An 18407-nucleotide genomic window follows, 5' to 3' on the forward strand; every position below is an offset into this window, starting at 1 on the left:
ATTCTGTTCTGTTTACTCCGCCTACCTAATTTTCTGTCCTATCAAGGGCCAAGGCAGTTTCTTTATTAACCAATGAAATCAACTCAAAACAGAAGACCCTTCCACATCAGACTACCCCAAACTGTGAGAAACAACTTCTGCTGCTTATAAGCCAAGAGGTCCATAGTATTTTGCTGCTGCAGCCTGAAGGGAGTACATATCGGTGAAGCTCTCCTATACCTTCAGACCAAGCCATTGGCCATCAGCGGTTAAAGTCCTTAGAGGGACCTCAGTTAGTGTCACATGGAACTGAACGGTTGTATAGCTGCCCTGCCCCAAGTCCCAGCCTGCAAAACTGGGAGGGATAAGAAAATGATTTAAGCTACAGTTTAGGACCAGCTTGTCATGAAGCCATTGATAACTGAGACATGAGCTTACTGTGGGGTAGAGCAGGGAACACACAGTGAATAGCAGAGCATTGAGCAAGATCTGCAACTGGAAACAGTTATGTGACGAATCTTCTGAGAAGCAAGTATTTGCCAACAATAAGCAACCCAACTTATCTCCAGGGAGTGTTCCCACACCCCTTCTTCCTAATGGAACATACTGATGAGGGTCTGAAATTAGAATCCTATTTTGTTTTGATTGTTACATCTGAAATCTTTAAAATATTCTATTTAGCAATAACAAGGAATACAGGTGTGATGAAAAAATTAAAATATGGGGCTGGAGATATGGTCTAGGTTCAGAGTTATTGCAGAAGACCAGAGTTCGGTTCCCAGGACCCACGTTCTGTATGCTGTGCCTGAATTAAACTCTTCCCCATCACTTTCTGGTTTGTCTCAATCCCCTTGTTTAACTTGAACCCCAAAGAGGTTATGAGTGTTAAGATAAGGTTGTCTTTCCATGTAAAGTACTCACAACCACACCTAGAGTCAGCGCCTAGAAAGGGCCATTTCCACATTAGTCCCTGTGCCCCCTCTGGTATTTAATGACAAGCCACTGCACAGGGTAGAAAGAGGGGGAAATGTGAAGGCACGGAGTAACCATTGCTTCAGAAGCTCCTGTAGCTCAGTCTTAAGTGGTGACCTAGTGAGAGGATGAGCCATCAGGGTGGGGACCGCTTGAACGCTGTCATGAGAGCTGCTCAAAGGTTGGTGCCCCGGGCCATGGGGAAATAGTTGGGTTAACAATTACCTTGACAAGTCTCTTACTTGTATTTGTGAGGCTAGAACAGAATTCCTGAGACCGGGTTAATTATAAAGAACCCAGATTTTATTTCTTACAGCTCCGGAGGTTAAGAAGTCCACGGTCAAGTTGTGTCAATTAACCCTCTTTTGCAGTCATCCCAAAACAAGGTAGAAGGAAAGGAAAGAGAGGGGGCAGGTGGCGTTGGAAAGGGGGTTTCAAGCTCCTTTGAGAACCAGTTTCAATGGTAATCAAGCTACTCCCTTATATCTTGAGGGTAGAGCCTTCATGTCCTAAGCATCTCTTATCAGTGCCCTCTCTCAACAATATACGTGCACTTAGACTATGGGGAACACATTGAAGCCATAACATCACTGTCTGATTATACGAAACCAAAGGAGCAATAACAGATTTGAAAACTCCCTTGACCAGACTAGAATAATGACTTCTGTTTCCTTTCCATACCTAGCCACGTTGGCAAAATACAGGACCAGAGGGACACCTCTGGCAGTTCTTCCTTACTCATCCAGGATCTGCCGTCTACACCTTCCTCATGCATATCAATTACATGTACGGAGCTGGCTGAACAGAACCGGGCCCTTCAGGATGGGCCCCCAAATGGTTGTGAGGACGCTCTGAAGCTTAACTGCTCAGGTTAGGAGGCCATGGGCACCGATAAGTCTTCATCCTCTTACATGGCTTAAGTTTCTGGAAAGAAGATCTTGAGACTGGGTAATCCATGAAGACAACCCCATAATCCCCATATGCCCCATTTGAGGAACAATTAAGACAGTTCATCCGTGTTTCTCTCTCTCTCTCTCTCTCCTCTCTCTCTCTCTCTCTCTCTCTCTCTCTCTCTCTCTCACACACACACACACACACACACACTCACTCACACACTCACATCTAATACACATGTCTGGGCACATGTGCAGGTATCAGCGCCCGTGTGAAGGTCAGACTGTAACTTGTAGGAGTCCGTTCTTCCACTGTGTGGGTTCTGGGGATTGAAGCCAGGTGGTCAGTCTCAGAGGCGGTCACCTTTCCATACTGGCCATCTCAGCAGTCATTTTCTTTTTTATTTTTATTTTATTTTATTTTTTTTTATTATTATTTTTTTTTTTTTTTGGTTTTTCGAGACAGGGTTTCTCTGTAGCTTTGGTGCCTGTCCTGGAACTAGCTCTTGTAGACCAGGCTGGCCTCGAACTCCCAGAGATCCGCTTGCCTCTGCCTCCCGAGTGCTGGGATTAAAGGTGTGCGCCACCACCGCCCGGCAGCAGTCATTTTCTTATCCAACATAATTTCCTGAGTATCTACTAGTCAATAAGTTTCAAGTTTGGAGCTGGACACAGCAAACAAAGCAGAACATGTCACTGTCCTCGGTGAGATGAAAACTTAGGGATGAGTTATGTGTTATACGAGTGTAGTATAGGGATGGCAGTTGATGCAGGGAGAATCATGTAAGGAGCTACAGAGGGTCCCTGAGGTCCTTAGTAGTGTGAGTAGTTAGGTCAGGCTTTGTAGTGAGGTGACCAATGGAGTGTCTGCCTCTGTAGCCGCCTGCAGGGCTCTTCCCCACTGGGGCAGCCACAAAAGGCTCTACCCTCTGTGAGTGTAAATCCAGGGATGGGGGTCACGGGGAGGACTCTCTTTTCACCTGTTCATCTTACAGGAAAGAACATCTTATAGATTGGCTCAGAGGACACAGCGTTCTGTTCCAATCCCCTGCCTTGATTTACCAAGCACCTGTGGGTGACAGAGGTTTGGTTCTCCTTCAGGGAGCTTACCTCGCTGGGATGTAGGTACTCACAACACCAAGCTCCAAGCTCCAAGCAAGGGCAAGGGCTCGTTCCTAAGGCCCACGACTGAGTTCCCTGGATGAACTGGAAAGCCACTGTGCTAGCTCACACCCCAACGGTTACATGACAGGCTCTGTGAACCAGAAGCAGCCTCAAAGGAGGGGTGAGGGGAAGGTAGAGGGGGTGGGGAGTGGATGGGGGGGGGGATGAAGCATCTATGGCCAGCAGGCCTCCTCCCTCCTCTGAAGCAGATGCTTCAGCCAAAGGCTGACCTGGGAAGTTGGCCACCTCCCTGGTGTCCCCGGGAGGAAGAGAGGCAGTGTCCTGTCAGCAGCAGCCTCCCGTGCTGCCTGGAGCTCCTTTGCTTCTTCTGCCAGAGTCCCTGAGTCCCGGGTCCAGCCCCGCCTCCGGCGCGGTCTCTTTGCTCTCTTAGCTTGCTCGTGGCCCAGCTGAGGCTCCCTGGGGCAAGACTGAACAAAGGTCCAGGCCCGCCCTACTCCTCTCCCTGTGTGTCCCAGGAACGCGAACGCGCCTGCCGGAACCGAGCACGTGCAGGACCGAGCGGCAGCGCGCGTGCGGGTAAGTGACTGCGGGTGCGAGCTGTGGGCTCCGCCTGTGCTCCTATCCCCCCCACCCCCCGCCCTTCGTGGCGTCCCGGCCTGGGGCAAACTGTCAGCGCCCCTTTTCCTTGGGGACCCTCTTGCTTCCTACCTAAGTCGGCGATTGGGGGGATAGTCTCCCGCTCTTTCTTTCCCACTCTCCAACAGGGGCGACTGCTCTGTTCTGCCCTGGTCCGATTCCGCCCTGGTCTCCATCCCATCCTTGCCTCCTCCCAGCAAGCTCCTGGCCACTCAGGTAGTCCTGGAAGGTGGCAAGTGCAGCTGGTGCTCTCTGGGACCCCCACCTCATCATGTCCCGACCGCATCCTCACGTATCCATCCTTTGTCTTCTGATCTCTGGTGTCTAGGATTCAGGCGTGTGCATGTACGGGAGGAAAAGCCAAAGGCAAGCAGAGGCAGGCTTCCATTAGGCCTGGCCTGGGGTAACTGAATCCAACCTCCACATTGAGACCCTTTTGTCTCAACCCGGAATGGGGGTTTGGGGAGGGGTCCTTTTCATCTGCACCCGTCAGGGAAAGACCTGGAGCAGCTCCAGGGCTTTGCTGGAGCCAGAACAAAAAACAGTCAAACAGCTACCCACTCACTGGGAGTCTGAATGGGACCTGGAGAGAAGTGGGGAAGGATGTGTTGCGACAGCTGGGCCTGAGCTGCCACGCCCCAGGCTGAGTTGGGAGTTGAAGGAAAAGAGCTGAAAGGTTAGAGGAACAGCATCTAGATGTACAATAAAATGAATCGTCTTCAACACCTGTCACCCACAAGTACTTCTTACAAAGAAAAGCTTCCAGGAGCTGCTGGGCCCGGACTCCTGAATAGATCCGAGATAGAAAATGACCCAGACAGCTTGCCCAGGTGTCTGGACTCCTGGATGGCCTGCTCAGAGAGAATGCTCTATGCTCTCCACAGGACTTTCTCCTTCTTTTCGAACTCTGGACACTCGCTCAAGAAGTCCCCTCTTTATGAGTCCTGGCAACCTGGTCTGCTCTTGAACACTGTGATCCTGCTGCCTCTCCCTGAGTGGGGCGGTGGCATTACAGGTGTGTGCTGCCAACCACATCTGCTTTTACTTTGGAAAGTAATTAAGACATTTTTTTTTTTAAAAAAGCTATCATCTCTCTATGAAGGCCAGGCTGGACTCCTGGGTCAGCCTTTCTAGTTCTGAGTCCCCAGATTACAGGCTGGACACCACACCCGTCTCCCTCTGTCCCTAAGAGTCTTTTATGTTCCTCCACTCTGTCCTGGAGCGTCGCTGCCTTTCACGCTTTAACCACCTGCCCTCTAACCAGGTGTTTATTTCACACACGTTTGTTTTTCAAGGCAACAGCTTTGTCTCCACCATAACTGACGTTGGCCTTTCCACAAACGCTGTCTTTACCAAACGAACCATATGAAGCTAAATTAAAGAAGCTGACCAGGGATCAGCAGGGCAGAGTGGTCAGAAGCACCTGCTCTGGACTTAAGAGAGCTTCTTGGCTCAGTACGAATTCTCTGGGCAGACATCCAAGGTCGCCTAGGCAAAGCTACTGGGGTTTGGACCTGCTGGGTTTCATTGCTCCTTGCTGCAAGGGGGAATGTGGCTTGCCAGGGACCTCAGAGGGAAGTCTGCTCTGGAGGAGAGGCTGACTGGAAGTGGGAAACAATTCTGATTGCATCTCTTCACCAATCACTGCTAAATGGAAAGCCTGCCAGACCTAGGCCACAGTTGGGACTGGTCGAGAAGTAGCCTCGGTCACAGGCATGATGGAGAGGAAGGTGGTATTGGCCCTTTCGTGGCTGGGAGAGCATTTGTGCTTGGTCTGTAGTTGGACATGGTGCCAGAGGGTTCATGTTTTTTGCCGTAATTTGTGATCACAGTAGCCTCAGTTCATGTGGATATCCCATGACCCTGTTCACGACCAGCAGGGGAATGGAAGCCCAGCTCTTAGAAGTACCGGGCTATAGTACCGGGCTTGCTTTACATGTGTCTGTTTGTCAAGATCTTCGGAAAATTACTTAACATTTGTGAACTTCAGTCTCCACATCTGCAGTATGTGTAAAATGTTTGCTTCGGGGAGTTTGTTTTGGAGAGTAAATGAGGAAACAAAAAGCATCCCGCTCGGCACCTGGCAGAGAGCAGGAACCCAACACGTGTTGACCCTGCCCTTTTTTTTGCTGTATTTGATGCTGTGGTCTCTTCCCAAGACCTCCAGGACTTCTGTGGAAAGACCAGAAGAAGAACCCTCTTTCCACCTTTGGGAATCAGAGACAGGAGACCATAGAGTGCAAGGCCAGCCTCAAATGTTTTCTCTCAAAACAAAGCAAGAAACAGAAGAGAAGGAAAAAGAAGCTTAAGTAGGAAGTGGGAAAGAACAGGGTCCCCCAAAATGCAAGACCAAGTGTGCCCAACACTGGAACACACCCACTGGTATGGTGTGGTGTGGTGGTGGTTCCTCATGCAACCACTGCCACCTTAGCTGTTCCTTTCAAGGTTCCTTGTTCCCAAGAGTCAGTGGCCTCAGGTGGCCAAATTCTGTGCTAACTCTGAATGTTGTCTTGCTTTCTTCTTTTCCAAGGAGTTCTTCTCTGTCCTTAACCACATTCGCAGAGTGCCTATGCTCTAATCTGCCTTGGCTGGGAGGGCAGCCAGACAGGCAGGTGAAGAAAAGTTTGCTACTATCATTCTTAAGCTCCAGGCAGGTGTGCAGGAGCCGCCGCACCTGGCAGCTCAGTGCTTTTTATTTGCATGGCCCTGAGTCCACTGTCAGGGACTTCCAAGGTGAAGCATTCCGGGAAATTAAATTTAAAGTCTGGCTTTAGTTGAGACTTGACTGTGTTTCTGTGCATTGAGCAATGTGGTGTCCTTGAATCGCGTTCTAGATCAGTGGTTCTCAAACTTCTGTTAGACCTGAAGTTAACCTGTAAGCCCCAGCTGCCCAAGGATCAGGTGACTTTCTGGGATTCTGGGAATTGGAGTTTTTAGAAAATAACATCAAAGCCTCATGGGAAAGGACAGTGGCCTATGGGTTTTGACAATATAAGCTCTACCAACATGTGTCTTGGGGCCACTTACCTGGAACGTTTCCAGGTGATGGTCCTGACCAAGTTCCATCTTGGTCGGCATTTAAAATTTTAATAAAAGCTTGCTTAGGGGCTGGAGAGATGGCTCAGAGGTTAAGAGCGCTGACTGCTATTCCTGAGGTCCTGAGTTCAATTCCCAGCAACCACATGATGGCTCACAACCATCTGTAATGAGATCTGGTGCCCTCTCTGGTGAGTAGGCATATATGCAGACAGAACACTGTATACATACTAAATAAAAATCTTTTTTTAAAAAAAAAAAAAAAGTTTGCTTAAATTTAGCCAAAACAGTAGAACTATTTTTTCTTGGCGAATTTCAAGGTAAACACTTCCTAATGCTGGGACCCTTTAACACAGTTCCTCATGTTGTGGTGACCCCAACCATAGAATTATTTTTGTCACTACTTCATAACTCTAATTTTGCTACTGTTATGAGTCATAATGTAACTACCTGATATGCAGCCCACAAAGTGGCCGAGCCCCACAGTTTCCTTTGCTTATGAACACCTGGGCATGTGAGATCTTTGTTGACTAGTCAGCTACCTCAGGTGACTGAGATGATGGTGGCAATGTGGTACCACCTAATGGCACGAAATAAACTTGAGCGTGTTAAATTTCTAGTCTGTATTTTGGCTGATGCCTCTGTTTATAGTGAAAGTTTTCATGCTAGGCATGATGACACACACCTGTAGTCTCAACATTTGGGAGGCGGAGCCATGAGGATGGTGAATTTGGGGCCAGTCTGCTGAACATATTGAGACCCTGTCTCAAAATCATTAAGAACAACAACAAAACTCCCGTAACTGGTCGTGGTAGCTCCTGCCGGTGATGTCAGCTCTGGAGGGGCAGAGGCAAGAGGATTGCTGGGAGTCTGTGGCATGTTCCAAGCCAAGGTGGGTTTCAGTGTGAGACCCTGTTTCACAGCAAGCTAGAGAGATGGCTCAGTGGTTAAGAGTGCCCAGTGTTCTTCCATAAGACCTGGGTTGGTTCTGAGGCCCCACACCAGCAGACTCACAGATGCCTGAGGCTCCCGCTTCAGGGAAGCTGAAGGCTTGTCATGGTTTCCAAGGCCTTCTGTACTCACATGGTGTACAAACAAGCACATGCAAACACATCTCATTTAAAAATAAAATAATATTTAAAAACTACAATAATGAAATCAAACAAAAAATCCTAGATGTAAAGAAAACAACTGCCTAGAAAGGTAGCTCAGGGGATAAGAACACTGGTTGCCCTTCTAAAGGACCTAGGTTCCAGCTCCAGTACCCACATAGCTGCTCAGAACCTTTGGTAACTACAGTTCTAGGGGACCCAACTCCATCTTCTAGCCTTGCTGGGTACAAACATGGTGCACAGTCATGCAGGGAAAATACCCATACACATAAACTAAAAAGCAAACAATAGAAAAGCCAACAGCTTTTTAATAAAAGAGAGAAATGTTTTTAAAGGCTGGTAACAAAATAACAGATCTTCGCTTTCCTTTGTATTGAGATAATGCAAACTATATCTATACTGAGATTCAATTTCTCACCTCCAGGACAGACAAAGATTCTAAAGTTTGAGGCTATCATTGCTAATACAGACACGGTAACATCTTAGCAGGCCTCTGTAAAGCAGGTGCATTGTTACTTGGACTGCAGAAGGAAAGAAGGTCCAGAGTCACAAGGGTACCTACCCATTGACGAGCAATTTCTTTCCTAGGTCTCTAACCTCCCGATCCAGTCATCTGTCTATGAAGGAATATTTAGTGGTATCTTGTTTGGTTATTTGCCTTTTAATACAGTTTCTCTATAGTCTAGACTGGCCTGGAACTCACTATTAGTCCAGGCTAACCTCAAACTCGTGACAATCCTCCCATTTTAGCCTTCATAGTACTGGGATTACAATATTGAGCCACCACATGTGGGTGGCAGTAATTTTAAAATAGCAGGAAAAAACACAAGTGATGACCCATATACGACAGGGCCTACAAGCAGCAATACAGTCAGGAAAGGAGTGGTAAGCAACTATAAGTCAGAAGGTGCTCATGTGACACAGTCTATAGATTATATCACTATATTAGAAGAACGCGTGTGGAGGGGTCCACAGACTTTTAAATTTGTTTCTATAAGGAAACATAGAGATAATGGTGGGCAAAGGGTCGTAAAGGGCAAATGGGATGAGAGCATGGTCAGGAATGTTTTACATGGTTCAGAGTGTTCAGCATTTTGGGGAGTGTAGATTTTGGTGCCTTGTAAATTATACCCACACGTAACAGAAAAGAAAGTGTTAGCCTTAGCTTCTCCAGGAGACCATCTTCACAAAATCCTGTGAGTGGCCAAGCCTGAGTCTAAGAGAAACCCTCAGAGCAACCGGCTCCCAATAACTCCCTCAGCAACTTACTCTGTCAAGAAGGCAATTGGCCAGGTTTGGTGTTAGATGAAACAAAAAAGTCCCACTAAAAATGAAGTTAAAGCGCCCTTTCTTCACCCTCTGGTCCCTCTGGGGCGCAGCCCCTGGACTCCATTTTGTTGTTGTTATTGTTGTTGCTGCTGCTGTTGTTATTGTTGCTGTTGTTGTTATCAACAGCGAGCTTGACATCACTGCCATAGAAGCCCTTTTGATGTGAAGATGGGTTTGTGAACTCCCATTCTGCTTGCCTCAGAAAAGAATCTAGAGCCTATAAACAGTATGATCCCAACAGCAAGGGCGAACTTAAACAGCCTGCTCTACCATCCTGAGGAGTCTTCACGCACCAAAAGGGAGGCCCAGTTTTGTTCAAAGTTACAAATCCTGCGCCTTGTCCCTCAGACAGTTGTGGCAGTTGCTGCCCTCAATTTCCTGAATCCCTCTCTTGGTAACTGGCTGAGCTATTTCATCACCTGCCACCTGCCTGGACCGTCTGGAGGGCATCCTAGTGGGTCTCCCATCATCACTGGGCAGCCAACCAGAGTTCGAGGGAATCCATCAAACCTGCATCTTTCTGCTGGAGGATACTGAGTTTAGGGCGTCACAGGCTTGCCTCTCTTTCTAGCCTGTTTCTCTCCTACCCACTCCCTGCTTACATTTATGTATTTGTGTGTGTGTGTGTGTGTGTGTGTATGTGTGTGTGTGTGTGTGTGTGTGTGTGTGTGTGTGCTGTGAAGACAAGAAGAGAAAAAACATGCAGGTGTCAGTTCCCTCCTTCCGCTCTGTGGATCTTGGGATCAAACTCAGGTCATTGGATTTGGCAGCAAGCACCTTTACCTGCTCCTGCCCCACTTTTTTTTTTTTTTTTTTTTTAGAAGACCTAAGTGGCTGTGCTGATCACCTTTGCTCTCTGGTCACGCCCTTTCGTAGCTCTTGCTCATCAGACACTCCCGCAGTGGTATATGGACCTTCAGTCTCTGGTCCAGGGACCTTGTCAGGCTGCTCCTGTCATTTCCCCATTCTGGAACCCTGTCTTTCAATGCTGGTCAATCACAAAGCTTAGTAAGTATCCTCAGTCCTTCAGTGAGGTGGCTGCAGAGCATCGGCATAGACACCAGACACATGCCCACAGCCTGCCTTCCTTTCCCGGTTTCCCTTACCCCTGCTTCTGTAAATGCTTCTCTGTCACTACAGACTGACTTATCCTTGCTGATTCTCCTTGGCTACAAAGTGCAACCTAGATGCCACTAGCACAGTGGGGCCCTTGTCCTCTTGAATGGACAGGATTTTTTGTTGCTCACTCTCCACCATGATCTACCAACAGTTACCATAAAGTGGTGTGTGTGTGTGTGTGTGTGTGTGTGTGTGTGTGTGTGGTCTCTCTAGCCTACTGGTCTAGAACTCACAACTGTCTTCCTGGCTTACTCGAGTGCTTGGATTCTAGGCATGAGTCACCAAACCCAGCATCAACCTAATGGTTTTTTGAGTGCTTCAACCCAGAACCTAGTGTGTATGCAAAAATTCTTAATGAATGACTCCATTAACAGCTTGAATTTATTGAATAACAAATGAATAATGAATGCTCCATTGAAGGAAAGCTCCTTAGTCATAGCGTGCGCAGCCCGTTCTTCAGACAGGAACTTTGCTTCTCTTCGAATGTTTATTTTTACTCTGGGATATACAAGAACAGGCAGAAGCAGCCACTGCTTCATAGGAACCAAGGAGAAGGTGCTGAGGAGAACAAGTAGGGGAGGGAGATGTTTCTGAAACCCCAGAGGAGATGCGCGCTGAGGAAAGTGAGTCAGACAGGGTAATGTCCGGGACCACACCCAGCCCTTAAACTCCAGGAGTGCTGTGGGACCGAGTGATTGGCCAAGGTCCAGGGCAAGAATACAGACAGACACTAGTTCTTGTCCAGTTGACATTTATACTTGTTTGTAGTTAGTCTTAAGAAGCCATTTCAGCTGGTCATGATGGCACACAGTGGGAATCACTGTACTAGGGAGGATGAGTCCCAGGATTATGAGTTTGAGGCTAACCTAGGATGTTACATGCCCAACTTCAAAAGATCCCAAATAAAATCAAAGAAACAAAAATAAAATTATCAAGTGTTATATAAAAGTGTTATTTCAGTTTGTTTTTGTGTGGTATTAAATATGAAATATGTGACTTGAAATATATATATGTTCAATTTATGTGTTGTAACTAATAAGAGTTTTGGGTGTTTCTTCTACTCAAGTACTTAATTTTTTTAAAGTTTATTTTTAGTGTGTATTTATTTTTATTTTATATAGTGATGCTGAGTTTGCACAGTACGTCTGTGGGTCAGGTCTGTGCAGTATGTAAGGAGGTCACAAGCTATCAGGCTCCTTTGAACTGGAATTTCCTGACAAGGGTGAGCCTCCAAGGGGTGCTAGAAACCTCCAAGGGGGTACTTTTAAACAACGAGCCATCTCTCTGGCCTCTAAGAGTTGTTTTTTTTTTCTTTTTTTTAAATTGATTTTTATTGAGCTCTACATTTTTCTCTGCTCCCCCTCCCTGCCTCTGCCCTCCCCCCTCTAACCCTCCCCCAAGGTCCCCATGCTCCCAATTTATTCAGGAGATCTTGTTCTAAGAGTTGTTTTAAATAATACTCTTGTCATAAACACTGCAAACTCTCAGATTGCAATTTGCCTTTATAAATGCCCTTTTATCCCACCATCACGAAAATATTTCTCTGCACCTCCTACCATTGTTACGGTTTTATTTTCTTCGAAGAAACTCGGCTTACTACTAATTTTCTCTGGTGCCGGTGTGAGGTTGGTGTGACTGGGGGCATTCCTCCAGAAAGTCAGCCCACTCACTAGCCTATACTCCACTGAACATGCTACTTCCCCTTTATATCCTGGGGTTCCTTTCCCCTCCAGCTGAAGTGTAACGATACTTTTATTTCTGGGTTAAACATTTATAACTATCTAGTATTTATTTTTGAGCCGGGAAGATCACACAAGGTAGAGAAAAATTTATCTGACTTTTTGCAGAACTGCGGTGGCCCCTAAGCACCACTGAAGGGAAATGGAGGAAGCCCTAAATGAATGTCTAAGGAGAGGATGACGTTCTCAATGTGTGTGTATTGTTGACTTGGGCACAACCACATCAAAGACCCTGATGCCTCAGACCTATGGGGAGGGAAAAGCCTCTGAGGCTCAGAGGGAAATGGCAAAGCCCTCTTCTGCCAAGTGCAAAAGCTGGCAGTGTGTGCGAAGGCTAGCAACCACAGCTTCCTCCTCCCAGATGACCATAGCCCGAGACTGCTTCCCTCCTGAGCCCTCCTGCCCAAGACTGCCGAAACCCATCTTCTTGTTCAGCTGTAAACAATGCAGCAGGCCCCTTGATTTGAATTTCAGATATATAAAATAACTATTCCGAGTTTTCAGATTGCTCTTGTAGAAGGCGCTGCTCCACCAGAGAGCAGAGCCCACCTGATCCCAGATTTTCTGTACATGTGTCTGTGTGTCTATCCATTTCCTCAATGACTGAGGCAGGTTTCCAGGACCAAGCTGTGCCAGACTTGGCAATGTGGGACCACCTTCCTTAGCCAGCCCTCCTCCTACAACACGGTGCCGTTTGCGTACCGCCCACACATGGCATCTGGTATAGTTGTCACCTGTATATTGTTTATACAATTGGTCTTTTGCTTTTTACAGCATTGTTTGGAGGGGAAGTCTGCACATGTTCAATACAATGCAATTATTTTTTAATATCTCCAATCTGTTGTTATTCAATGTTTGGAAGTCATTACGACAACAAATATTCCTAGGTCTGTGCCTTGTGGGTTCTTGGTAGGGTTGCTTTCTCAACTCTCAAGGTTGGTTAAAGCTGCATTTTGACACATTCTAAGCAAACAAGCCGTGGGTACCTTTGTGCCAGAGTGTTTAATTGCTAATGTGAGGCCTTCTAGAACTCTCTTTTATCTTGTATAATGGTTTATAATGTTCAGGATGATGGTTTCTCCTTTAATCCTCTGTCCAAAACAAAGAAAACTCTCAGTCGGGTGCCGGTGACTTACTCCTGTAACACCAGTGTTTGGGAGGCCGAGGCAGGAAGATTGTTTAGAGTTCAAGGCCAGCCTGTGCTATGTAATGAGTTCTAGGCCATCATAAGCTAAAAAAAAAAAATGAGACCCTGTCTCGAAACATATACACACACGCATGCACACACACACACACACACACACACACACACACACAACAAACAAAAAACCCTCTCCAAAAAAAAAAAAAAAGACCTAGACCTTTCCTGTTCCATCTTTATTGACCTGCAGTATAAGCAACAAGTAATTCCTGTCTGGGATGGGCTCTAGGCCTGGAGCCCACTATGCGGACAAAGCTGCCCAAGAGTTGTGTTAACTCTCCCGCCTCTGCCCCATAGGATTATGGATGTGAACCACCAAGCCCAGCTTAACAAATAGACTTTTATAGCTGTAAGCTGTCGGTTCTCAACCTTTTTAGTGCTATGACCCTTTAATACAGCTCCTCGTGTTGTGGTGACCCCCAGCCATGAAGCTATTTTCATTACTACTTCATAACTACAATTTTGCTACTATAAATTATCATGTAAATGCTCGTGTTTGCTGATGGTCTTCAATGACCCCAGTGAAAGGGTCATTCGACCCCAAAGGGATCGCATCCCCCAGGGCTGTAAGCCATTGGGATTTCAGGGTTGCTTGTTTTTGGAAGTATAACCTAGCCTATCCTGACTAAAACACATTATTTTCCAATATCTCTGAGATTTCCCCCTTTTTCAATTTGATTGAATTATCCTCAACTGAACTCGCAATAGATAGTTTCTCAGAGAGGTTACACTCTTTCATACTAGCTATAATAGCTATAGAGAAATATAATTTTAGGAAAAAAATGACACAAAATAACTCCATATTTGACTCTTTGCTAACATATTTTTTAGGTAACCTGAACCTGAGAGAATGTTCGCTAAAGCGACTCGGAATTTCCTTAAAGAAGTTGACGACGGAGGAGACCTAATCTCCGTCTCACACTTGAATGACTGTGACAAGCTGCAGCTCCTGGGTCTGGTGACCAAGAAGAAACGGTACTGGTGCTGGCAGAGACCCAAGTACCAGTTTTTGTCTGTCACCCTGGGAGATGTTCTCACAGAGGGGCAATGTCTCAGTCCAGGTATGTTTCCCTATGACGATTCAGCGTCTACTCCCCAAACAGGAAGGGCTCCTCTAGGCGTCTGGAATGGACGTGCTGTCTTATACTGGGTTCTTCCTTTTCCTTGGCTCTCTGGTGTAAAAGGATATTTTTTCTTATTGAGCACAATTACGCACACCCGAAATGGAATGTTATGCCCTAGTGTTGTGAAAGTGATAGTCAGTTTGGGTCTAAAAGTTCCTTGTGCCCATCATAAATGTTAAAGCCACTCGGCATAAGTGGGATGGCTCCCCTATATGAAATTAGGTTTAGTGTCGAGACAATATGCTGTTAACCGATCAGAGGGGCATGAAAAGTTCTGTTTCTTGCATAATGATTCTGAGGGGAGCAGGGCAGTCTCCCACTCTGGTTCAAAAGTGGCTATAGAGGGCCTGCTAAAGAGATTGGCTCAGCCTTTATTGTGGCAGCTGGTGAAGTCCCCTGCCTACAAACTAAGACCCTGTGGTTTACTTTTCAGTGGCCCCAAGGGAAGGGGCGCCTGGGCTGGTACTGCCCCTCCTGCTGCCGTGTGTGTGTGTGTGTGTGTGTGTGTGTGTGTGTGTGTGTGTGAGGGGAGAGAGGGAGAGGCAGACAGACAGATAGATCCAGAGCCAATGTGACCAGTGGAGATCAGAGGACAGTCTTGGGTATCAGTCCTTATCCCCCTTGTTTGAGACCAGCCATTCTGCCACCGTGTACACCAATTGATGTGGTGTGTGGCCCAAGAGCTCCTGGGGATTCACTCTCTGGTTCCCAGCTCACTGCAGGCACACTATGTATATGTTTATAGGTTCCAGGGATTTGATCTCAGGTCCTTGTGTTTGGGTGGGGAGTGTTTTTACTGGCTGAGCCATCTCTTCAGCCCCACCTGGTCCTCTAATCAGTTTGTAGAGCTATGCAACAGAGAAGGAAGAGGGACTGATGGCAGGCTGGAGAGCTGGTGTAGACAGAGAGCACAGAGGATTGTTCACGGCACCCTCGTCTAGTCCTTGCCATGTAACCTTTAGTCCATGATAGCTGTGCTAACGCTGGGATTCCTTAAGATTACAGCAGCTAGTGATCTCTGCACTCTCGTGATAAGAGCACTCTATGATGTCTCAACAGAGATGAAATCACCTAAGGATGCTTCTCTGACAACTTGACCCTGTTGCTAAGCAACACGTGGCTATGTTTATAAAGTATACAAAGAGATGAAGGAAAAAACTTTATAATGTAGCATTATATGTCAAAATCCATGAATACTTAGGTCATGGTCTTTTTTTGAACTGCATATAATGGAAAAAATTGTGATGGATGTGTGTATGTGTGTGTGTGTGTGAGAGAGAGAGAGAGAGAGAAAGAGAGAGAGAGAGAGAGAGAGAGCGCCAGCCAATAGCAGGTGTCTTCTGTAGCTCTCCACCTCATTGTTATGAGCAGAGTCTCCCCAGCCCTGGGTCAGGCTAGCACAGCCTGGACTTTTCTGGGATGTGCTGGAGATCTGAACTCGGGTTCTCCTGCTTGTGCAGCGAGCACCTGATCCTTCTCCCCAGCCCCAAACCTAAATACTTTCTACAAACAGAAGTAAAAACATCCTGTATATGATTTTAATATATTCCTCATTTATTTTTATTTAATTTTATGTGTGTTTCCTCTATAGATTTAGATGCGATCTCAACAAACACATAGTATTCTTTTGTGTATATATACCTAATTTGACTAACTATTCCAGTTTGTGCTTAATAATTAAGACTGCAGTGGACATTTTGGTTTGTGGTTTTTCACTTGTTTTTGAAACAGTGGCATTAGCATGCTTTCCCGGGTTTCCTGGACCAGAGGTTGGAAACTTTCTGAAGCTTGCTGCTCCTTGCTAACTTTCTGAAACACGGTGATGTGTGGCAGGCAGTCTCAACAGTTCTTGACTACTGGATGAAACCAGGTCTAATTCTCCTTCACAGTAAAGTTTCAGCCTTTTGCGATTGCCTGTCTGAAAGGAAAGGGAGCTAGAGTGGCTCACTTGGGTCTGCAGACTTCATACTTGCTTCCAGATGAGCCTTTCTATCAATGCTGCCCTCAGCCAGTCACTGGCACTGCTGCGGAATGGGAGGATGGACTGATCTGAACTTCACGTCATCGCCTACTCCTTTCCTCATTTCTGTGACCAAATACCTGACAGGAAGCACTTAAGAAAGAAACGGTCTATTTTAACTCACAGTTTCAGGGAGTGCTAGGCAAAGAAGTCATGGCAACAGGGACTTGAGACACACTGCTGGTCACACTGCATCCACAGCCAGGAAGCGGGGAGCCGTGGAGTCTAGCTTTTGAGTGGCTGTCCCCTTTTCATCCAGTCCAGAACCCCAGCCCATAGAATGGTGCTGCCATATTTAGGATGACTTTCCCCACCTCAGGTGACCTACTCTAGACCACCCTTCTCTGGTATGCTTGGGAGCTCGTGTTCTGGGAGATTTCAGAGCCTGTCAGGTTGACAATACCCACCAGCACTCCCCTTCTGCCCCCAGGTTTATGTTCTTGATGGTAGAACCTCTTTTGAGTAGCAAAATAGCGACGTATTTTTTGGCACGAGAGGGAAAACATCATAAAATGCACCAAGGGCTGTTGAGTCCTGGAATTTCTCTCTGTGGTGCTGAAATGATAACTTGGTGGTATGTTGAAAGATCGTGCAGACTTCAGTGAGACTGGTGATGTCGCTTGTCACCACAGATAAGGGATTCCTGAATATGGTCACCATCCGAGGTCAGAGCTGAGGCTGGCTCCTGAGTCCTATTGGAGTCCTTGCTGGGACGAGCAGATTCAGGGTGCTTTATCATTGTTGCCTCAACACTGGCACTGGTGTTGCTGAGGACAGGGAGGAGGAGGGTGGTGATTGAATGGGGATGGCTCCCTGAGAGCCCAATGTTTCCTTCTTTCAGGTTACAACTTGATAAAGAACTGTGTATAAGTGACATCTTTTTTACATGTGTGTCTAGGGTGACATTCCATGTATTTATTCTCGATTTCTCCCTGTTTGCCGTGTGACCAGTTCTGGGGACTGCTACATTTTGAATATAAACATGTACCCCCTAGTCTAATGTTTTGAATGCTTGGTCTCCAGCTTATAGTGCTATTCTGAGAGCAGTAAGGCCATAGGAGGTGGGACTAGCTGGCAGAAGTAGGTCACTAGGCAGGGGCCTTTGGGCTCTGGTTCCTGTCACACAGTCCCTGTTTGTGGAGGTGAGTAGAAGGGAGTCTGTCAGGCTCGGATAGTTTAGAATTCCTTCTGAGGATCAGTCTGGAGCCTAGGAGAGATTTGGGAGAAGGATGTGAAAAGACAGGAGGTGATGCCCACTACGGTTCTTCTGTATCCTCACCAAATAGTGGTGACTGATGCTGAAGTTTTTGCAGTTGTATCTTGACAGATTAAAATGGGGACAGTGGCCTGGGGGCATATGTTTGTAGTAGAATATATGACTACTATATATGAAACCCTGGATCCAATACTGAGCACCCAAGAGAGAAAAGAGAAAGCGGGGGTGGGGGAAGGGAGTGGAGACAAAAAAAAAAAAATCAAACCCCAAACCCAAGGCTGGTAGTTCACATGAGGGTTCTGAGCAGAGGGTGGGCCCTGAAGGCACCCTGATGGCCCTCACTTGCATGTGGTCATAGCTTGGTGGTAGGTCATTTGATGGTCAGTGAGGAACAAGGCTATATTCCCAGCTGACTTGATTGACAATGGAATGCTAGGCGGTACTGTAGTGTTCCTGAAAGTATGGAAAACCAGGATGGAAAGCAAGCGAGTCTGGGGCTTTGTGTGCTTTGGGAGGTGGCTGAGGGGGTTGGGTATGCCTAGTGACTAACATGGTAAGGACCTGAATGTCTGGCTAGAGCTCAGATATAACGTAAACATTACATTTGCTGGGAGATGTTAAGGAGGACCGGGGAATTGGTCTTTAGGATGGGTGGTGGGAAGGAAGGATGTCCAAGGACTGGCCAGGAGGATCTGCCATGCTGTTGCTCCTCTGGGGTCTGCAGCAGTAGAGCAGGCACGGATATCACCCATCACTCTCCATTTTCATCCCCTTCCAGTCTTTACCCCAGCTGGCGGCCATCTTAGTTACTTTCGATACTTACAGGGACAAAAAAATCCTGACCAGAACAACCTAAGGGAGAGCTTATTTCGGCTCACATTTTGAGGGTGCAGTCCGTCATGGCGA

The 18407-nt window shown here is 46.8% G+C and overlaps 1 protein-coding gene across 2 annotated transcripts in view; it reads left to right on the forward strand.

Annotated features, from left to right (window-relative positions):
* The first annotated feature begins 3266 nt into the window (after positions 1-3266).
* Positions 3267-18407, forward strand: part of Gsdme (gasdermin E) — a 62606-nt gene continuing 47465 nt past the window's right edge. For both annotated transcript variants that reach the window (XM_041640550.1, XM_041640551.1), the window contains exons 1-2: positions 3267-3545; positions 13973-14202. In XM_041640550.1, the coding sequence (XP_041496484.1) occupies positions 13992-14202 (211 nt within the window). In that variant the 5' untranslated portion in view covers positions 3267-3545; positions 13973-13991. The remainder of the gene's footprint in view (positions 3546-13972; positions 14203-18407) is intronic.

The sequence above is a fragment of the Microtus oregoni genome, unplaced genomic scaffold, assembly GCF_018167655.1.
Source record: "Microtus oregoni isolate MIOR12 unplaced genomic scaffold, Mior012 000064F_ref0000363, whole genome shotgun sequence".
Taxonomy (NCBI): Eukaryota; Metazoa; Chordata; class Mammalia; order Rodentia; family Cricetidae; genus Microtus; species Microtus oregoni.